At 43.7% G+C, this 22,638-nt stretch overlaps 6 protein-coding genes across 6 annotated transcripts; 3 read left to right on the top strand and 3 right to left on the bottom strand.

Annotated features, from left to right (window-relative positions):
- Window positions 1-1,393: 1,393 nt before the first annotated feature.
- On the bottom strand, window positions 1,394-1,883 carry DEU56DRAFT_916668 (uncharacterized protein; the record flags this gene model as incomplete). The annotated part of the gene is made up of 2 exons (XM_041357888.1): window positions 1,394-1,465; window positions 1,518-1,883. 2 exons carry the CDS (start codon window positions 1,881-1,883, stop codon window positions 1,394-1,396), a joined length of 438 nt encoding a protein of 145 aa, XP_041204418.1.
- Window positions 1,884-3,155: 1,272 nt separating this feature from the next.
- DEU56DRAFT_743976 (uncharacterized protein) lies at window positions 3,156-3,521 on the bottom strand (the record flags this gene model as incomplete). Its single annotated transcript, XM_041349037.1, has 1 exon — window positions 3,156-3,521. A coding segment is annotated over one exon (366 nt), but the record flags the coding sequence as incomplete, so codon positions are not given.
- An 8,017-nt stretch (window positions 3,522-11,538) lies between these two features.
- DEU56DRAFT_743969 (uncharacterized protein) lies at window positions 11,539-11,778 on the top strand (the record flags this gene model as incomplete). Its single annotated transcript, XM_041349035.1, has 1 exon — window positions 11,539-11,778. The coding sequence occupies one exon, from the start codon at window positions 11,539-11,541 to the stop codon at window positions 11,776-11,778; it is 240 nt and encodes a 79-aa protein (XP_041204416.1).
- A 473-nt stretch (window positions 11,779-12,251) lies between these two features.
- Window positions 12,252-13,448, bottom strand: DEU56DRAFT_916666 (uncharacterized protein; the record flags this gene model as incomplete). Its single annotated transcript, XM_041357887.1, has 3 exons — window positions 12,252-12,782; window positions 12,836-12,994; window positions 13,056-13,448. The coding sequence occupies 3 exons, from the start codon at window positions 13,446-13,448 to the stop codon at window positions 12,252-12,254; spliced, it is 1,083 nt and encodes a 360-aa protein (XP_041204415.1).
- A 1,348-nt stretch (window positions 13,449-14,796) lies between these two features.
- Window positions 14,797-19,370, top strand: DEU56DRAFT_916665 (uncharacterized protein; the record flags this gene model as incomplete). Its single annotated transcript, XM_041357886.1, has 18 exons — window positions 14,797-14,970; window positions 15,024-15,391; window positions 15,454-15,722; window positions 15,778-15,945; window positions 16,002-16,057; window positions 16,114-16,320; window positions 16,372-16,498; window positions 16,610-16,680; window positions 16,731-16,904; window positions 16,960-17,216; window positions 17,472-17,764; window positions 17,811-18,133; window positions 18,190-18,310; window positions 18,369-18,493; window positions 18,542-18,706; window positions 18,767-18,861; window positions 19,120-19,212; window positions 19,262-19,370. The coding sequence occupies 18 exons, from the start codon at window positions 14,797-14,799 to the stop codon at window positions 19,368-19,370; spliced, it is 3,195 nt and encodes a 1,064-aa protein (XP_041204414.1).
- A 1,208-nt stretch (window positions 19,371-20,578) lies between these two features.
- On the top strand, window positions 20,579-21,607 carry DEU56DRAFT_743984 (uncharacterized protein; the record flags this gene model as incomplete). Its single annotated transcript, XM_041349038.1, has 4 exons — window positions 20,579-20,886; window positions 20,965-21,137; window positions 21,188-21,338; window positions 21,391-21,607. The coding sequence occupies 4 exons, from the start codon at window positions 20,579-20,581 to the stop codon at window positions 21,605-21,607; spliced, it is 849 nt and encodes a 282-aa protein (XP_041204413.1).
- Window positions 21,608-22,638: the final 1,031 nt, after the last annotated feature.

Below are 22,638 nucleotides of genomic sequence, written 5' to 3'. Positions count from 1 at the left end.
AAAACTTCAACAAACTAACAAACCAAAAATGCTACTGGTCAATAGTTTATGAAGGGTGAATAACACCACAGTTTGGTGTTAAGATCCAGGGTGTCACCTGCATAAGTCATCATTCCCAGTGAAAAGTCACAAGAGCGATAGTGAGGACCAGCGAGTCTGAGCACTCCTTGAATTTGGCTTGCTGGGCCTCTATATAGTAGCCATTTTCTCGCTCACCCTATATTTGCAGATCTTCGATATTGTCAGAAAGAGCCTCAGAGAGCTCGGATTGGAAGCAATTCTGAGGTTTGCTAGGGCTCTCTAAGCCTAGATTAGCAAACTAACTGGAGAGAGTGACATAGAGCAAGTACAAAATGTATTCATAGCAGTATGTATCTGTTCCTAGCTAGTACTATGACAACATGGATGCATGTGAGAATAGCTGCGTGGATGTAAGCGAGAATAACAATATGCATGTGAGCGAGAATAGCAGCGAGGATGTGAGTGAGGATAACAATATGATGAATGTGAGCAAGGAAAGGCAGCAAGAACTATTGGAACAAACACAATAATACAAGTTTCAATGGAAAGGAGGCTACTTGATGGTGTCATCATCTGCTAATATTGTGGCCACAATGGGACCGAGGGAAGCGGATGCGCTTGATTTAGCCTATGAAACCATATTAGATAGCTGCTTTAGAAATAAAAGCACCTGCCCGTGCCCCCTTAGCCTTCTTAGAATGATCATCGTAGTCCTAATAGATGTGGATAAGCAAGCTACACAACAGTAGTAGGACAACAGGAACTTACTTGTCTATCCCAGCCTGCCAACAAAGTCCAATATATAGAAAACTCACCCACAGTTCCCTTTTTGTGAGTCTTCTTCCATTCGATGCCACATACATTTCTGTGGAAAGAGATTCCGAGCCAGTAATTGAGTGAGTGATGGAGACACAACCCACCATGCAGTGTAGGATTGATTCAGACAGCATTCAGCATGAAGATTGGTTCCATTCTGTCCGTTTTTGGTGACTGGCGGTGTGTTGGCGACAGCAGCCTGAGTTGATGGCATGGAGTTGAGTTCTGTGGCATCTGTTGCTATCATTGTTGCACGGAGTTGGTGGAGAAACAGACATTTGCATCATGGTTAAGTCCTCGCTTATCCACTGATGACGAGTGAGTAGTGTGATCATGGTTGAATGTGTTGTGTTTGATGATGGGTGCGCTGAATAATGTTGGTTGAGGAGGCAAAGACGTTGAAGATATCAACGCGGCAATTTCACCTTCGAGTTAACAAAGGCAGTATGCAGCTTTTTCTCCATGAGCGGAGGCTTCGGTGCCGTCAACCACAAAGGGTGTTTATTGGACGATGTGACAACTTCTTGCTTGACCAACATATCTACTACTTTCTGCTTCACGTGCGTAGTTGCTTCTGGGATTCATGGGCAGTCACTCCATTGCAAATAGTGCTGGATGGCGAGGAGGTCTGCTTTCCAGTGACCATGGCACAAGCAAAGTTTAACAAATTTTGTGCGCACCAAATGGAAGAAATTGTCTGCAGCAAGAGAACCAATCTTTGTCCAGGTCACCGGAGCATGGCCATAATATTGGAGTGTATACCAGAGTTGGAGTTGGTATTCCTGCATCTCCTGCTGGAGCTTTTGGGAGCAAACCACGCCTTCCATGTTTTCTAGGAATCTGTGTTTCCCAGAGTCATTGTTAGACTTGGTCTGCAAGGTACCGCAACCGTTATCGTAGTTGTTGGTGTATTTGGCGTGATCCCAGTACACAACACTAGGATAATTATCTTGGTTGAGGATAGAATAAGTGTCAGCATTAACTGCTGCTTGGACAACCATGAAAAAGGGGTCTGAGATTGAAACAGGTGGTGAAGGGGTGCTCATTACAGTGGAAAGAGAGTTGAGGTGATCAAGAAGTTTATTGTACATAATTTTAAAGGATTAAATCATACATATCAAATTGAGATGACAAAGCACCTACTTTGAATTTGCAACTTCTCCTAGTTATTCTCTTTTTGCACTCAAAGTTCGCACATATAAGCAGTATGCGAAGGCTGGTAGTAAGAATCAGAACTTTGCGATGATGAACTATCTCCGGTCATGGAACACTTGTTGTGGGAGTAGTGGTCCTGTCAGGCGGGTCAGTATTTGGGCTTGGGGGGCATACGAAATGACTACATACATCACAGAATGATCCCAGCCCAACGTCTAGGCTCATTCAACCTGAGACATACTCCGATGACTCTGCTGAATAGTCATATTCTCATTGTCGGTAAGACTTGACATTATTTACATCAAATGTATAGGAGGGTTGCAAAGAAGTATAGTTGGTGGGCATAGGCAGCAAGGGCAGCCTTTTGTTGCTGTAGTGCCTTGACTCAGAGGACATTGTGGTTGGGCACGAAGTATACCATGCAGTAGCTTACATCAGCACCTTGATCTAAGTCCTTCCCTTTCTCTGCCGCATGCATACACAAGCTTGACACCAACACTCACATTGCACCACACAGTGCACTACAATCACCAACAGAATGAGCAATCTCGATGCCAACATTTTTGACTGCAACTGCAGTACACATACTGACACTGGCAACACTCAACTTCCTGTCTTCAAGTTGTCTAGCACCTCTGAGAGCACTTCCGAGAACAGAATTTTGGATCAGACAGCTGTCGACATTACTCGCAATACTACTAGTGTTGGAAATATCACCCTGATGGATATATTTGGGGTCACACTAGATCACAATATGTATACAGTCCGGTTTACTCCAAACTCACTCGAGGAACAGGTAAGAACTTCATTTTCCCGCACCAGCTTCAATTAAAATACCTTTATTGCCAGACTTTGGCCTTCCGAATCTTTCCTGCTATGAGCCCCACCTCTGTTGACATGCCTGAGGGTGATGGTGCTGATAAAACAGTTGTCCATGTAAGTGTATTCTGTAAGAATTCTCACTGTTCACAACCATCCCAGCCTCTTCGACAGCCAGGGATGAAGAAATGGACTACCAGCTATTATACGACAAGTCCTGCTGTGTTGTGTCATCAATGCAAGGGAAGAGTGACTGATTGAGTAGGTGCTTTTCCTCATGCTTTTTGCTTTTTTGTGGACTTTGTCGTGCTGCGCACATGTATTACTATGCATTGCAAGTTTCTTTATACCTGTTGGTCCTGAACATGTACATTATTGCTGTCTGTATTTGAATCATCGTCCTCGAGACCATCTTCAGGATTGTGAACGTAACCTCCCATGTCTGCCACGTCTAAACCAGGTTTCTCAACAACAAAATATTGGTTGTGTCCTTGAAGTGAATGTGGGACCATTGCGACAACGGCTTTGATACATCTGACTGGAATGACCACAAGTGCACCCTCACCATGATACTCACATGACCACACAGTGAATGACGAAAATTCCAGGAGTGCAGGATCAGGGGGACCATAGACGGAAACTACTGCAAGAGCTGCAGGTGGTTGACCAGATTCCAGATAGGCTTCAAAGAAGTAGAGTACTGCAGCAAAGCACAGACTACCATCAATGTTGAGCTAATAAAATGTTATTTTGATGAAACAAATCTGCGTGTATCTGTACCTTTACATTGTGTGATTGTCATGCATTGGGGTGAGTTTCTCTGAGGCACCAAACTGAACGGTTAATTTGACTCAATGTCATGCAATCTCTATTCAGTGATCAATACTCGGGACTCGGTGATCCTCGGTGAAGCGAGAATTGAACTTTAATGTTTGACACTCGAGATTTGTTGATCCTCGGTAAATAAATTAGAAGTGACAGAGCAATATATCGAAATTTTGGTAGTGTACATGATGTGGGCATGTTAATGAAAATTCAGAAGTTTACATCTTATTTGACTACTATCAGAAATTCACTAATTTACATTTGAATTTGATCTTCAAACTGATGAATCGGGGAATCTACTACTTTGAGCATTTCAATGCTTAACCATTCAGCTCTCTGCAACCTCTGGAGGTCCACATCAGCTCTTCTGAGTTTATCAGATGTTTCTGCCCAAGCCATTTTGAATGGTTGCTCGGCCTTAAGTAGTTGTTGTATGGAAGAGTCAGGAAGACTTTCATTACAGTATTTGTAACCACCAAATCGATCTTAAATTAATTGCACTTGCATAAAAATTAGCAGAAAATAAATAATCTACTATATCAGATACTCACATCCTATATTAGCCCTCCACACAGATATTGATGTGTTGGATAGAGGACTACAGACTACCAGAACAATGTTAGTGAAAGAATCAACCTCTGATGACAGTCTCATTACTTTGTGCAAGATTTCTTGCTGATGATGCCAATCAAATTTATATACTTCCTACCTCATCTGTCAGGAGTACTCTGGCCAGTTAGGCGAAGACTATACAGATGATTGTGCACTCTGTTGCAATCCGGGAACCCAATACAATTAGACTAGACTGGCAGGCAGGGGCAAGCCTTCAATTTCAAGTGGACAGATGAATTAGATCATCAGCCTGGCAAAACTACGCTTTGCCATTTGCAATAAGGCCCAAAGGCTCAAAACCACCCTACAGGATCTTTTTCCAACTGACTTTGACCTATTCTCATTTTCACTTGACCTCATTCATGATTGGCCTGATGATCATACATCACTCTTTGATAGAGAGGATAATAACAGTCTTCAATGGCTTCATAGAAAACCTGTGGGACAAGTTAGGCCAAAGATCAGGAACACTAGTAGGCAAAGACTGTGTAGTCATGCAGGAGAACCGACTCCGACCAACAGCTGCTACTCACTTTTTGCGCAAATGTGAAGAACTGCAGAAATGCTTGATTTGTTCCATTTTCACTACCATCAGCATCTGCCTAATGCCCTGGCAGGATGGTGAATTCTTATACTGTCCTATCAGTGACTACCCTAAGAATCTTTGGATGAAGATGAATTTATTTGTGTTAATAGGGGAACCTTGAGCCAAACAGACAGACACTCTTGCCTTCAATGCCTTCTGGGCACTACCTCCACAATTGGGCTCTGTGTTAAGACCAAGTTCAACGGGTCGGACCGGAGGGGCTTAGCTTCAGCTCGTGTGCTGCACTCTTTACCCGAGTACTTGCCCCTAATTTACAGGGGGGGTAGATATCATCGGCCGAGGGGTATGAACGGGTCGGACGAAAGAGGGAAGACTACCCGAGACTTCGTCCGGGTAGAAACTAACAAGGTATGGACTATACGAAGGTAGAGGCGGAGGTATTTTAGCCTTAGGGATATAATCCCAAGGCTCGGAGGATCGGACTAGGATAATAATCCTAAGAGCCGAGAGAACACGAGGATTGAACAGAGTATAAGTTAATATTCGAACTGAGGAAATACTACGGGTTACAAAGGGTTTATATACTGTAGTGTATCTGATGGGTATCCGGCCGAAGTGCAGTCTTCGGATCAAAGGGCTATGTAGAAAATGTACTAACGGATATGAACTGCTGCGGACAATCAAGAATGGAGCCGGAGATTAAATGAAACAAGGGGGACAAGTTAAATGAAAAGGAAATGAATAGACTAGCGGACAGATCAGAATGAACCCGGATATGAAATGTCAGAAGGATCCGGGCATATAGGGGCATCAAGAAGCATATACAAATGGGGACACGGAGACATGAATTCTAGGACAGACCCGATAGAACAGACGGACCAGACCGGACGAGAAGCTTCAGGTACAGAATATGACACTCTGTCATCATGTTCTATCTCAACATAGACAGGCCTGTGGAGATTGATTTGATGAAGCAATTATTCATTTCCACATCTGAAGCTCAATTGTACATCTTTGTTCACACCTGGGCCTCATTAGAAGCTCTCTAGAGCCTGGAGTGGGGACAGTCGGCTAATAGACAAGGTTGAGGCCCATTACTCATATCTAAATATTCAGAATAGGTTTCCTGAACTTCAAGGAGTCAATCTCAATTTTGTTCATACTCTTTTGATGACACAGGACCTCAAAATGAATATTTGTAAATGTGTTATTGCATGCTTCTTCAAATGAGACAAGCTTGATTATACTGTTGGTGGCGCCCAACAAGCTTTAGGTAAGTTTAAATCTTGTTAAATATAATAACATGTTTGCTTATTACTCACAGGTACTAAGCTCCATCAATATATACACAAAGCTATAGCAAAGTGCCAACCTGCCCTCATGACTACTATTCAAAATTTTCAACTCCTACTGTGAACAGTTAGAGTCCCTATATGACTTGAATTGGGGGATTCCACATTACCAAATTGTCCGTCTTGAGCCTTTCCTTACCGATGCCCAGCAAGTTGGACTGCTGTCCTGATGAGACCAGCTCATGACCACTGACCTTAAGCATTTGCTGAAGTACAATACTAATTGATCCAATAGTAAAGGCTATCACTTTAGCTAATATCAATGAGAGTATCTCTTTACTAACATAGGAATCAAATTCTTCAGCAAATACTACAATTTCCTAAAGTAGGTCCAATATGAACACTGATGAATATCCAAGAAGGGCACCAGCATATAGCTGCTGCTGTAATTTAGTGCATCACACAAATAGCATATCCTAGGCAAGTTGTGCAAGCTACAAATTCTGTTAACTAGCAAAATTAATCAACACAATGTTGGAGTACACCTGTATGCTAAGATGGGATTAAGCAACATATTAAAATCTCATAGGATATAGAGGACTAAAAAAGGAGAGCATAGCATGGGAGTTGTTTAAGCATGAAAATATGCAGAGCACACAACAGATTAAAGGTCTTGAACTTGCATGCAATATTCAAATCCAGTGCCTCAAATGAAAGGATTAAGAGACTTTTAAAGCCATACATTGTCTGTGTCTAAGTAGACAGATTGTCAGTTGACTTCTAAATGGCTTGAGCTAATATCACTCTCTTGACTCTTTCACTAATGCCCTTACCACTATACCAATAAGTGACAAAACAAATTTTAATATTAACAGAATAGAGTACTTACCGGCTTGCTAAGGCCAGATAGGTAATGACACAGGCCAGCACACTAATGCAAACAATGGTGCTGCACCAAATCATATGAGTAGGTACTATTGACAAGATAATGTACTTATCTGTTCGCTACAAATGTCAGGAAACATTGAAGACCTAGCAGTAAGAATACCTTAGGCAATCATAGTGAGTTAGTTGTTCTTATATCTCATATTGTTGTTGACAGGGGTCGTATGTTGTTGTGCATGAAAACAAGGCCCGGGTGTGTCACAAGATTCCCTTACCGGTTATCTAGCCCATAGCACATTGAGAATGATGTCTATTTGTCTTATTAGCAGAACAAATGTGAGCAGTGCTGGGAAGGCTATATAATGAGTTAAATCGAGTAGAATATATGCTAGGATTAGAGAACATGTAGTAAGGTGATGGCTCAACCAAGAGGACATGAGCAGGAGTATTATTAGAGAGATGGTAAGCATTATTTTCAGCGAAGAGATTACTTGAAGGGGGACTAGGCCACCTGAGCTCATCTGCAAGTACTAATGGACTGATCATTATGCATCAATAATATTAAAAATAATGAGGTATGATGAGTGTATTTTTTTCTAATATGTGTGTCTCACATGAATAATTTCAGGCTACCAAAGGACCTAGAGGCCCACATGGAGATCATAAAGTAGATGCTTCCTCTGGACCTACACAACCATATAGTATCATGGCTAGTGTGGGCTGGCATTGGTCATATGAAAGATACCGATATATTGTTTTACATTCCCAAGCATGGAAAAAGAAAATAGAGTTTTTATTACATTCATCTAAATTATGAGCTAACATAGCTACACAGCAAGTTTAAATAAATTATTCAATATTGCTCAGAAATATTATGATCATCTGTTCACTTAATTGCCACATGCTGGACACAAATTGGTGTTAGTTTCCAGGGAGTAAGTGATTTTTATCAGATAATGATCAACAGGTTGATGATTTTATAGGAGGTGTGTTCCATCCTTTGCTACAACCTCTCTCAATGAAGACACTTCACCTGAATATTTGTTTGCCAACTTACCCTCACACATAACAGTTTTGCTAATTAAATTATTTGCCCAAGAATTGTGACCACATTCCAATTGCACATGAGATGTGGTGAGTGTCTATGTGTGAACAGACCAAGAGCCTATTTATTTTGATTCCAAGGTTGACCAATATCATATTGCTGGTGGCGCATTTATCTGCGGTGAATACAACATTGGTGTCAATTTTTCAAAGTAAGTATGTGTACTGCATGTTGCAATACCCTCTAACATTACACCCAAAGGTGTCTGGATTAGTTGAAATCTTTTGGAGGGGTCAGAAGGACTTTTACTACATAATGCAGAGCCAGAGCCCAACTAATATGACCTATTGAGGTACTTCGGTGCAGCTTATAGGTGGTGGTATCAGTGCTGTTGGTAGATTTAACACCAAGGGTGACCCCACTCATGCATGTAATACAGATGAGAAGTAAGGTACTTGTGACAGTTTCCAAGGCATGTGTTTTAACTGAATGTAATAATGGGCATTTGAATCACAGTATTATCTCAATGAATATAGAAAAGATAAAGAGCTGAATCTGCTACATCATCAATGAAATAAGATTAAAAGGTAAAGAAATGAGACAGGTAAATGGAATAGTGGTAGTGACCAAAATATATGTATAATGACATAAGAAAATCCAACAATGAGTGCAGCATGATCTGGTAAACCTTGTTCAGTGTTTCTGAGTTTTGTACTATGCAGTAGAATGATTCTACCTAAAACTATGAGACATATGTTAGAAACATTCAAGTTCATTCATCTCCCGTTTATCTAATCCATAGGTGCAAATCATATACATATGTAGGTTTTTCTCATGAGCATTGCCTCTTTGTATACTCTTATGGTATTCTTATGTCTGCCAAATAAAGAAATGAATGCTTAGCCTCAGTGAGTTATAAATACTCAACAAACACTTATGACCTGTGTGATAGACTACTCTGATTGGTGAAGTTTTGAGTGATCTTGAAGTGACATGATATAGCTCAAAACATAATCTTAATTAAATTCAAGATTAAATCACACTGCAAGATATGATCTATATATAATGTATTGACAGTCACAATGACCTACTCTAATCTCCACTATAGCTAGCCATCTTAAAGCTACTGCTAATGTATGATATTAGTTGAATACAGAATTTGAACCAAACATTAAACACCAGTTGACAGCAGAGGTCTGTACAACTACTCATTATGAGAAATACATCAAATAATTCTAAGCTTTGTCATCACTTAATGACTCTTGTCACCAAGTCTTGACACCAACAATGATACACGAACCTTTACATCATCTTCATCTCCGTTGAGACTTAGTACAAAGCTTTTACCTGAGTCTACACTTTCAGTGTAACATTCCACATATCTCACGCATTGCCTATACTTCCACACATCTTCATGCACCTCTGCATATCTTCAGCTTCCAGCTGTTCCTTGATCCCTCTCATTCTTAGAGAGATTTGCCTCAGTAGCATCCCATAAGGAACAATTCTACTAGCTCGCCTCTCAAGGTTTATATCCTTGTGACTCCCGGGAGTTCACATCTCTATTTCCTCACCCACCACGACCACTATGACATCCTGTCATCCTCGCTTCCTCGTCTCTGAAGGAAAATATCACGAAGGTCGCCACTAATACAGGGAGGGAACATGAGTCAGAAGCCGTATTACAACCTTCACGTCCTCCTCCTTTTATTGTTGCCCGCATTAAAATCACGAGAAGCAGCTGTTCAGCAATGCAGTTCCAACTCAAATATGAAGGTCACCCAGTGCCATAGATCTAAGAGGAATGAGCCATTGCATGAGCCTGTGAGTCAATATACACATTTTTGATTATGGAAATGATGGATAAATGAAATCAGAATACTGGCGCTAAAGTTCAGGCTCCAAATCCAGTGTGCATTATGCAAGGAAACGAGCAGGGGATCTCAATCACTAACTATATTTACCTCACTGCTGATCCTCGTTTGACGGAGGGCCCATTGGATGCCTGGGCTAATCAGGTTTCTGCAAGCATTCGCACCTGTCTTAAGGACTTGAAAATTCCTCCCCATGACAACAGACGAGATTTGGAAGTGCATTGAACAAAAGGGTGGATACGAACCTTTCACATGGCAAGCTATTCTTGTGAAACTGGACATTCCAGAGGAACACACATCACCAATCCTCATTGTGATGGCCAATGCAAGTAATCATTATATTAGTAAGTTTCAACTCAGTCATGTTGTTTGTGGGCTTGGGTTAATTTCTTGGCATAATTTACCCGAACAATTTGTTTGATTTAGCTATGGTGTGAGTCAAGTGGTGATATACTCAAATGTCATTTTTTTAGGTTCGGCCTAGTAATAAAAATTTGATTTGATCTTGACCTCTTCTGTTAAACTCTGGATTTACACAACACAATATAAAGTAAGTTGATCACAATGCTCTTATTCTTGTTGTATACTACACATGGCTCGTATGGGAAAGGTTCAATGTTCATGAGCAAAGTTATCAGCGGCTCAAAAAGCAGAATGTTGGGCTCAACTGGAAGCTTTGACCACTGCCCTTGATTCTGCCAAGTCTGGGTATGCGCAGGAGGCCATCCATATTGCAGAAACACACAAGCGGTAAGGTCAATATGTTGGAGAACTGATTTATTGCTAACTTCACATATGGGCTTAGTTCACTAAAGTGGACTCAAAGCCAGCTATTCTTGAAGAGCCACTTGCTTCAGCAGTGACAGGGTGCCAATTTATGGAACAGCACAACTCAAGGAGGCCAATGAATGTATGTCTTTGTCTCAGTGTGTTGGCTACATCAATGGACTTACTTTCATGCAGATCACGAAAAGGGCGAGCATTTCAAGCTTACAGAGTTCATTGCTCAGAATAAGACAGAGCTTCTCTGTGCTTATTCCAAGCTCACCTTTGCGCAGAAGCAAGTCTACAAAAAAGACAGATTCTCGAGGCACGTGAAAACAAGCAACGGACTGCTTGGGCCAACCCAAAGGCAGTTTGACATGACATGAATGCTTCATCGGCCTCGATGGATCACAAAGTATGTAGTATTTGTTTTCATTTATTGTATTGACTCAGCTGATTATTGTCTCAGTGGATGGCACTCTGCGCTCAAACTGACACAGAGGGGTTTTATATCACAGTGCATGGGGGAATTGAAGACCTGTCAGAGCCCAAGATTTTTTTCACTCAGAAGGCGGAATTTTTTTAAGGACATTCTCCACATGGAATCACGGCACCTTGCACTCAAACTAGAGTCTTATGTTATCAGTGGCTTGGGTTGGTTCCTTCCTTCTCTTATTAATGTATTAAAATGTGATTATTGTCCCCGCAGATGAAGGTGTCACACCCAACCACCAGCACCCATTAAATAAACTCATCAGTGAATGCTGTACCTTTATTCAGGACGTGCTAGGTATTAATTATTTTTCACTTGGTCACACACATCATCCTGATACTCAAACAGAGTCCATTATGCTCCAGAAGAAAATGAAACACTCAGTTAAAATGAACTATACTGACTATGAATGTAAAATTGTCAAGCACCATGGTGTCAAACTGGTGAACTGGCCTCTCTGTGGTCTAGTGTGTAATCCAAGTAAAGTAGGTGGCAGGAACGAGGTTGAAAATTTATGGGAAGCCTTAGACAAGGGTACATGCCACTGGGTCATTCTGTCTGATAATCATCATAAGCACGGATGCAGCTCAACCGTGAGTGCCACGCCAGGGGTGAACCAGTGTATGTGATGAGGAAGCAGAAGAGCGCAAAAATGAGCCATACTACCATAGACATAGACACTGAGGATGAGGATGACAACAATCAGGTGCTCGACTTGGGGAATCAAATGTTGCGAACTGGGGGGGGCAGGGGGGATGTAAGAAATTCCCATGACCCTGGTAGATCGTCCAATGCCAGATTGGCTGTTGTATATGACTGATACAATCATAGTGGCCAGTTCTTCTGCGTCTGACTCAGCTGCCGGCCACCTCATTGTTAGAGAGTGAGAGCTAAGGTAGTGCGAGTCTCAGTCAATGGTAGAAAGACTGAGGTGCGAGGATAGCGTCTAGTCATCCTTAAGTAGAAAAGAGAAAATGTCAGTAACTAAGGTGAATGACGTGCAGTGACACTAGCAAGTGACACTGGCAGCTGAGGTACATGGAAGTGAAACAGTGAGATATATCTATGTGGAACCGGCTCGGGTGCTCTGATGGATCACCTCTCAACACTCATTTCTATGCTGCCCCCAGGCTTTTCTGAAATGGATGTATCCCAAATTGGCGTACTTGAACCAAGCGATGATCTTCAAGTACTTCTCAACATCCCAATAGATGTCAATGGGCTCGGTGATGCTCGATCCTCCATGGGTGTGCACACAGATGGAGAGATTAGAACCCAACAAGTTCAAACCCACGAAGTATTGTCGATTGATTTGGTTTGTCAGAACAAGATGTGCAATTTCGCCCATGTAGCTGATTGTATCGCTGTTGAGCTTTGAGCTATCGCGGTACTTGATTTCCATCACAGAGATGAAGTTTGCCCACTGAAAGGTGTCTGTGCGAGGTGCCTGCTTCATCAGGACAGCGTCAGGCTTGCGAGAACCGGACCCATGGCGAGATGTGATGTTGGCACTGCTCAAGGGGAAGACGAGCATGGTGCTAGTGTCACACCACTCCCGCGCATCCTTACTGAGCGTTTTGACCATGTCATAGCCCTGAACCTCAATGATCATCTTATCCAAAGCAACACCAGTCTATGAGACACACATGAATATCAAGTCAAGCTACAGGATCAGATATTACAAACATTGTTAAAAAAATTGACCACATCCTTCTCCCTAATCTTGTCACCCCCAAGCAAAGCAGGGCAGTATCCGGTTTCCCACCAACTCATCATACCTCCTTGCAGCGACAGCTTATCAAATTCATGACCATTGTTTTTGTAGTAGAGACGACATTCAACTACCTGTCAAAGTAGTAGTTTGCATCAATGGGTCGCAAACTTATCACCAATGGTAAGTACATACCTCATTATACCACTTTGTTGTCACTACTCGAGTGTCAGCTTCGGGGATGTCATGATGCTCAACAAGGTAATTCTCCACAAACTTCTTCCCCTCCTCGACGTTGGCACGAGTTTCCTCGCACAGGGATTTGGTGCCCCTGTCATGCATAACATGGGCTATATCCCTCAGGTCGGTGTCCAATAGCATGGCCACAGTACTCCTAACAAGCGCCTCCCTAAGTGTGGAAAACGAATAGTGATACTGGTGCTCCTTGATGAAGGTGAGCTTTGTCTTGTTGATAATATCGTCATTGAGGAATTTGGGATTGGAAAATGGACCATGCAACAGGAGACACAAATCCCAAGGACATCTGTGAGCCCCGTAGCGGACGAACTGCAATTGCAAGTGCAGCATGATAGGGTTGGAAACTCGGGGAAATGTGAAGTTTGTGGCTCCGTATCCCCAAATAGAGTCGTGGTGGTGAGCAGAATGTCAGTTACACTGCTCGAAAGATCATAAGTTTGGGGCCTACATGATGACGAACTCGATTTACAATCATCTCTTGGAGGTGGGGTTGGTTGGACTTGTAAAGAAAAGAAATTTCCCACGTGTGAGTTCCATCACCGCAGTTGGGCTGTTACTCACCATGTTCTACATGTTGTATGCTGTGAAGTTGCAGTGGATAGTACAAAACTACGCTGATCCGATGGAACACTTCAAAGCTTCAAGTGGGAGGACTTAGCCTTGCACACTCAGCAGCCATCATTTCAGCTGGCACTGATTCCCTCGATTGTTTTACGACAACGGTCGTAGTCGGACTGGGATGAGTAAGCGAAGGACGACGGTCCTAAGCTATTGTGTCGTGTATCGGTTGAACGTCAATATACCTGGTAGCCTAAGCCGTCAGGCTGTGACAGAACAGAAGGGGAGGCAAGCTTCTAAGGCGTGAGCCGAAGAAGGGTTTTGTGTTCAACGGTTAAGTCTAGACGAGGGATTGGTATCGACTCAAAGACAAACAGTCTAAGAGAAAAGAGGTATCGACTCAAGGATAGCGATCCAAGAGTATAGCGGGTTCATGATCAGACTCAAGAGAGTTAACTCAAGAGAATATACAAGTCAAGGTAAAACCCAGTAGAATCAAGTTAAGGAATAATAGTACAAGTGGATCGACTATATGTATATAGGGAATGACTACAGTGTTCAGGGCAGGTTTGGTAATCGTACAAAGGTCAAGAAAGATATATCGGGTAGGCAGGGTCAGGCAGGAGTCCATGAGGTCAGGGATGGGGATCAATGGGAACATCAAGGGAAATGGAAGTACAGGCCATGAGGCCATAGATCAAGGGTCCAAGGGAAGCGTCCAGCTTCTGTCACAGAAGGTCAGGGTCGGCGGGAATCAGGAAGGTGCATCAAGCATCATGGTGAATCGTGAAGAGGTGATAGTGTGACATTGTGATGAGGTGAAGAGGTGAAAGGGTCAGAAAAAGATAGGGGGGCCATGTTACTGTAACAGATTGCAAAGATAGATTTCGATTTCGATCAGCGCAGACCAGGTTAGGAAGACTAGCTGGCAAAGACTCTGAGGTATGTTGAACTTGGGAATGCATGATAAAAGCAATCCATGCTATAAGTGTGGGAATTTTGTGCTGGTTGGGGGTGCAAAGGCGCTACAAGGTCTAGAATTACCATATTTGGTAACCCCCGCTCAACATCTTCAACATCCACCAGAAACCCGCCATTTTTTTGCAACACAACATCTCCCATGACATTTCCACTGACCAAAGAGTATGTCCATCTCATTGTGAATGCCCTGCAACTGATTAGTAATGATGAGGCCTCCTTGTTGAAGGACCAGCTGTTATCGCATTACTCTTCCTATTTTCCTGCTCGCAGATTTGAAGAAGAAGTTCAAGAAGGGCAATCAGCTACAGATCAGGTGAGTTTTTTTTCAATTTGTAATTTGTAAAACCGGCCCTCACCCATTTACAGCTCCACCCTGCAACCAAGCATGCATGTGCACATCATGGTGTTCCATCTGATCCACACTGCCCGAGGAGGGGTGGCCTGTTAGTCGCAGGAGCAAGGTGGACCATTGGAGAGAACACCACATGTTCCTCCAACATTTCAGCTGAAGCGATCATCGGTTCTATAGTGTCCTTCAATGCTTCTCACAAGATGGATCTCACCTCATGGATCTCCAGTGTGCTTGGCACCCTCAAAGCCGAGGAGAATGATCCAAAGACTGGAGCCGGACTGCCATGTCTGGTGGAACATTGTCGTACATATTCTGGAATGGGAGTGGGATGGAGCTTCATGACTATGGTGAGCCGACTGCAGCTAGCAGTGAATTGTCTCAGGTAAGTGTTTTGTTGGCATGCTCTTGTGTTCACTGTGCTCACACAATCAATTTAATTCAAAGTACCATACGATCGCACCCAATGATATCTACAATAACAGAATTCTATGACACTAGGATAACACCTTTAGAACCCGGGTTGAGACCAGAGCGAAGCAGCTTCTTTTTCTGGATCTCATCTGGGGTCAAATTCATGCTCTTGGCAGGTGGCGGTTCCATTTACGCCTTGATTCTTATCGCCGCCAAAGACTTGCGCTGGAGCATCACCACCGCCCCTGCAGAAGTGTCTTGGGAGGTTGGGAAGATGCTGCGTCATCCAGACAAATGCGCTGGTATGTCTTACATGTCATTTTTGCGTTAAACCCTAAGTCTCACTAGTAACACAAGCTCCAGAGATGCAGCTTCTTATTCAAGGGAAGATCATACCTATCATCGCTGCATTGAGGAAGTGCTTTCCCTTGAGCATGCCCAATGTGATCAATGGGTCCATCTCTCTCCAGCTGGACTGTACATGTATCAGAGATGTGACCGCTTCATTGATTCTGTACCAATCAAGTGAGTTTTATTGCTAGGAACGTTTCAGTGTTAGACTCATGTGTTAATTCTCAAAGTAACTATACACTTCCAAAGCGGTCAAGAAAGCACTGGGATGCCTGCTACATACCATGTTGGGAGGATACAATCAGCCTGGAGAACGGTATTAGTGGGACTTGCATCACACAGCAGCCTGAGGCCCCACTCTTAACGGCACCCGCCGTCCCCTCCAACACCATTTGTGTTTCAACCACTTTCAATCATAATCACGCTAGCAACCTTCACTTCCCAGGAAGCCACAACAGGGTGAAGAACTTATCATGGATGATAGAGCAGCGCAGGATAGTGGAGGATGGGTGCATGGTGATGAGCGACATAGATGAGCTGAAGGAGAAGGTAAGTCCACTTGTTCTATTGGCTTAGATATGCTTACATAGATTGAGACAGCTGTCTACTTTCTATCCTGGGGGTGTCAAAAAGGCGGATTCCTTTCTAGTGGTTGCCATGTCCATCATTCCAGGCACCTTGGACATTCGCAACTCAGACGGCAGCATGATGGCCCTTATCTGCACGAGTATGCCTTCTAGCATGTGATCGACCTTATTTTCATTGCTCAAGTCGGCCTTTGATGGCCTGGACATTTTCAAGAATCGCACTGTGACGTCTATTTCTGAAGAAAGTCAAGATCCGCAAGCAGAGGCAAACGAGCCATTTAGCTGCACACACTTCAGTCACTGGAATCACTATGGACTGTTGGTAAGTTGAAACAGTATTCTTTAAGTCCTAGATGCTGATGCTTCTTGTAGGGTCATATTGCGCCACAGGGTGTCCATCCTTATGACTTAGAGGCTGCCGGTGGGAGAAGAACTAACCTTAGACAGACTTTACCTTATGCATCCAAAGAGACTTTTACTCACCAGCAGCTGTACCTGAACATCCAGGCCAATTTGGGCAATGTATTCAAATGGATTGAAGAAGAGGTGAGTCGTTATTTCATAATTTCACTCCAACAATTATTAATTAATGGTCAATCAGATCTCACATCACCTTCCGGATGAGTACAAGGTTCTGGTCAAGCTAGTAGACATTCTGCCAAATGCTGAGGGATCTCCAGTCAGACCTTTCCTCTCGTTGGTCATGAATATTGATGTGTGCACGGTGGCACATAGGGATGCTAAGGACTTTGAACTATGCCTAGTGTTGGCTGTAGGGGAGTTCACTGGTGGTGGACTAGTGATGAGAGAGCAGGGGCTGGTTGCAGAACTCAGAAATGGGGACTTTGCAATATTCAGGTCAGGAGAAACTACTCATTTCAATTTGGATTATTTGGGTAGGAGGGCGTCTCTGGTGATGCATACTGATGGTGGGTTTAAAACATGGGAGCAAGATCACAATGGTTGGAAAGATCACTCCCACTTCACATATTTATGACCTACCCCTACCATTATTCAATATTAGATGCATGGGGAGATAATGATTACTAGTACGTCCGCTGTGTGGCTGCACTCAGCAAATTTATATTTAATAAGTTCATTTTTCTTGTTCAGATTTCCATTCCAACCTCATCCACCCATGGCACCCAAGAAGGTGACTTCAGCTGGCCCTCGTCCAGCTACTCATGCCAGCACTGGTAGTTCAGGAACAAGAGTCAAGCCTACACCTCAGGGTGCCTCCAGAGCAAAAGCTGCTCCTGCATCCAAGGGGAAAGTGAAAGCATCAAGTTCATCAGCTAAAGGGGGCAGAAATGCAGACAAAGGCCCAGGATTGACTGCAGCAGAAGAGAAGATTCTCAAGGATTTGGCTGTGAAGAAGAAGAAGGTAGCTGAGGCTCAGAAAAATGGTAAGTATCATAGAATTGAAAGACTATCGCTAACATAAAGTCTCAGCTTCCAGAAAGTGTGCTGCTGATTGTCTCTTGGAGGAGGCAGGAGAAGACGAGGAGAGGTCTGACATTGACTCACTATGTGACAGTCCACCAACCACCCGTCGACATCTCCTACGTTCCCCTGTCGAGCCTGAAAGGATTGATAAAGGTAGTAATATAGTAAGTAAGATTTTAGATGATGGTGCAAGTAGTGAGATAGAGGTGGATAGTGACCAGGTTGGAGAGGGCGGGGATGAGGGTCACCAAGATCAGGAGGTGGATGACGTGGACGAGTTGGATGAGGGCATTCAAAATCAGGAGGATAAAGAGTTTGCTGGAGAGGAGGTAAGTGTACTAGCATACTAGAAAGGATTAGACTGATTTTTTGAGGAACACTCCAGACCGTTGTTGGCCTGAAGGAAGAAGACCAGGAATCCAACAAGCACTTCAGCATCACTTGTGTTCCAAGGAGCAAGGTGAAACTCAGCAACCTGGACAGTCCACGTACCAAGTGTATAGCTTGTCTGCGCTCACAAGGCAATGCGCCTCCATGTAGCCACAGTTAACAGCTTTTCTTCAGCTTTTGACAGGGAGGAGCTCTGCTGGGACCTATTGGTGTCTAGCACTAGGGATAACGAGGTGTTGTGGGAGAAGATGTCGCTCATTCAAAGTGATGATGACTTGAAAGCTTACTTGATAGACTATGTGAGTATTTTCCTTTGATGCGCCTCAGTTGCTCATTCTGTACTATAGACTTGGAAAGCTGCCGGCCATCTCAGAGGGGAGTTTGTCGCCAAAGCCCGCATCAGTGTCCCCAGTACCTACGGAATAGGAGAGCTAAAGCACGAGGAGTTGGAGAAGGCTCTCAAGTGGTTGTTGGAGGACGCTAGATTCATACACGGAGGGATTGATGTCAAGGTAAGTGTCCTGTCTATTGAAAGGCTTTAGACATATTGAAGCTTGAAATTTCTGGTACAGAATCTCACCTATGATGACGCTTCTCCCCTCCAGAACACCATTTTCAGGCTGCTACTATCCGTCCAATGGTGGGGTCCCAAGGGAGAAGAAAGAAAGTGGGGGCAGAAGAAAAATCCATTTTTCAACAATATACCCATCCTGGCATTGATATCAAGCGCAGTGAGACCTACATCTACCTTATATCCCTCCCACTCATCACCGATGAAACTTGAATCCACAGGTTGAATGTGTTTTATTAGGTATCATGAGAGGACATCCCATGGACTTTCTGAAGCTCACTTCAAACCTAGGTTTGATTTTTTTTTACTTCTAACGTCAGTCAGCAGCTCATTTTACCATCGGTTTTTTGTTAGATGGGATCACTACGTGAGCCTCCTGGAGAACTTTGAAAAGGAATGTCCTAGCTACCTAGAGATGATTTGGGATGAATTGAAGGAAGGGGTTTGGTGCGTAATATTGTTTTTCCACCTTGATTTTACTGACTGTTTGAAATAGGAATGGTAATGTTCCTGGTGCGGAAGACGCTCCTACCACCACTTTCAATTTCTCTGCTCTGGAGACTGCTGGACGTGCAGCAAAGGCTAGGAAATCTGGCACTGAGTAGGAATAAATTTTAGTTGTATTTGATCGCTCAATATCATTGGCTTTTGTTGCCTTTTTTTGGCTTTGTTTTGGCTTTTTTTTTTGGCTTTTTTTTCATCTAAAGTGATCTCTAAGTGAAAAATAATACATTAAAAGACAACTATAGATGGTCCCTGCTATTCTGGAGCACATCGTTCTAAGAGCAAGAATTGCAATTAGTGTGAGCGCTCTGCAATAATTGCAATAATTGCATCAATAGTCAGGTTTCTTGATTTTTGACAGCATCTCTCTAAGAGCAAGAATTGTGATTATTGACTCTATATGTCATTTAAATAAGGGCACTTGTCTTTTTTTGCTCTGAGGGATATAGATGCTATATTTGCATAAATAGTGCTATATTTGCAATTAGTGCAAATACCATTTTTCCTGATGCAGGGGATACCCTCAGACTCCCACTCGCAATTGAGGAGGTTCACCCGTGGACCGCGCAAGAACAGCAGCTCAATATGCTACCATACCTCATCATGCCAATTCAGAGGCAGGAAGGCAAGTGTACGATTGACAGGTCCAGGAATGGCATGTGCAGCATGGTGCAGAAACCATACCCAGCTCGCAAAAACCCTACCCGTTGAAACCTGGCACAGCACCCATCAGATGCCGTGAATGTTTCAGTTGTGGAATGGCAACGTTGCCACCACATCAGTCCTATGAATGCCCTAACCAGCCACTTCCCCCCCAAGAGACCAAGTGGAGAGAGACCGTATTGTGCTTGGTCTCGAGAATGCTGGCATCAGCAACCACACCAGGACCAACCACGAATGTACAATTTGTGGCACCTGCAGCAGGACCCCCCAACAACATTCATTATGCAGCTCCACAGCCTATAGGGTACCCGCAGTACTCACAGCCTTAGCTGTAGTATTTGGCCAAACTTATATGGTTGTTGCCGTCGATCAGTTGACAGATTCATTGGATCTTTCCTCTAGCCAAATTGGGAAGAGCTTGGGTTAGGGTTAGGCCTACCTGCAACATTAGGTCACCTGATATTTTCGCATTTTGAGCCACCTACCGTGGGAACTTCCCCACAGCACTCAATGAGGACATCTCGATCCCAGAATATCCGGGACATCCAGGACATCCGACCCATGCTTGCATAATGCAAATCTCACAGTCACAACGTACCACGTGACCCACAGCCATGATGCGTGCATGTCTGCTGACACGTTGACCATGGCTGCTACCCAGCCAGCGCTTGCAGTACTGCAAACACTACAGGCTGAACTCTCTCCTGGCGCACCATTGACATTCAGTAGCCCTTTCAGGTTCATGACCCTGGCATTGACACTTAGGAACGACATCTTACTCATCCAAGCTGCATCACACCCCTCCAATACTGCTCCCGACTTTATGTCTCCTGCCATCAATTTGTTCTTGGCAGCCTGCTATGGTCTCAGCGAAAGTGATGTAGATGTGCACTGGAAGGTTCTCAAGGATCTTGTGTGGCATAGCGATGGAGACATATTTGGTATCGAGGACATGTTCCCCTTGTTTGCGAATCATGGGCGACAACATGGAATCAGTGCATATTATCATTTTATACAGGGATAACTACTGAGAGCATCAATAGCGCCACAAGCACTTTACCTTCCTCACCAGACGTGCCTGACTGAAGGCTGTCCCGCTCATGCGAAGGCGTCTGTCCTCAAGAAAGCCGAGCAAAGACAGATCGTTCTCTATACATTGGATCATGGCCCGATTGCTACATACTCTATCCACCTCTATGGCGCAGGTATGTTCTACTATCCAGTATGTGATCTCATATTGAGGCACTTGTGACAGGGTGCAACACCAATTACCACCATGAATATAGTGTCAAAGACAAGACTCGTATGTTCTACCCTGGCATTCCTGACATCATACAAGTCGGCGGACACCAGTTCATGGAAACTAGGGTTGTGCGTATGTGGCGCACACTGATGCTTGTCTTGTGGTGAGTACACGATGTCCAGCTGACTATTTTGTTCTGATGGAAGCCTTCACAGGATGTCAATGTCCAATTGCACACGGCTATACAATGTATCACTGATGCAGAATGTGAAACCTCCTCCCGACTTCCCATGGAACTTTGAACTTATGGGAGATCACATTTGGCACGGTTTTGTGCAGTTCGCTCTTATGGAAGACTGCGTCGAGCACCACACTATATTATCTGTTCCTCAAGATGGTGACCAGAGAGCACATTTTATGACCGACAACTGACGACACCCACCGCACACAAAAACTTCGTTAAAGACTTTGCGACACATTACACCCAGCTTGCAAGGCTCCCGTACTTTGATTTGGTTCACCAGGTCATAATCAACCCCATGCATAATCTCTTCCTCGGTTATCTCCATTTGGTTTCTCAATTCATTGCATGCTTATAACCCACTAGGTCTAGTCAAAACCCATTTCTACAACATTTGGGTGCAAGGAAAGGTACTTCGTCCAAATAATGAACTAACTATGTTTCACACAATGCTTGCCAACGTAAGTTCATATTTTCTTGTTTCATATACCTTATATCTCACATAGTTCACTATACCGAGCTCTTGTGGCAAGCTTCCTAACGACATTGGAATGCCCTCCGGAGGATTGTTGACAGCGGATCAACGGCTCTTACTTTCGACCGTCTACGGCCCCATCGTTGTGGGTGTTTCTAACTCTACATAACGACAACTTGTGCTGACTCAGCAATCATCTTAGATACCTCAACTCTGGAGCACTTGTCTCCTGGGCACTGAGAGTGACCAAATTCTACAAGATTGTGTGGCACAGATCAAACAACTCGAAACTGAGAAAGCTCGGCAAGCTGAGAAGAAAATAACAGATCGAAGGGTGCTCGAGGAAGCGAAAAAGCGAGGTAAAGAAGCTTATGCACTTGAGAAGGTTCATATTGCCAAGGAGAAGGACCAGGAGGCCACTGCAAGGAATGACACTAGAGTTAAAGTCACCGCTGCGAAGCAAGCGGAGAAGGTTCAACTTGCTGCTGAGAAGAAGGCTAAGAAGGCTTGTATCTCCGCAGAGAAAAAGGCAGCAAGATATCGCAAGAAGGTATGTATTTGCATTATTTATTTCCTTCACTTACTATCTATTCTACAGGCAACACAGGCACCTCGCTCCGACTTGAGCCCTCAATCAGAAGCACTCCCCAGTACTAGTACCGTCACTAGTACAACTGCTCCTCCCAACAAAGTCCCCCCGATGACTGATGTAGGTGACGAGGGTGAAGACAAGATCAAATTTGGTTT

Source organism: Suillus clintonianus (assembly GCF_016758775.1).
Source record: "Suillus clintonianus strain FC179 chromosome Unknown DEU56scaffold_90, whole genome shotgun sequence".
Lineage (NCBI taxonomy): Eukaryota > Fungi > Basidiomycota > Agaricomycetes > Boletales > Suillaceae > Suillus > Suillus clintonianus.
The sequence above is the reverse complement of the archived record's forward strand: the minus strand, read 5'-3'. Positions and strand labels throughout refer to the sequence as shown.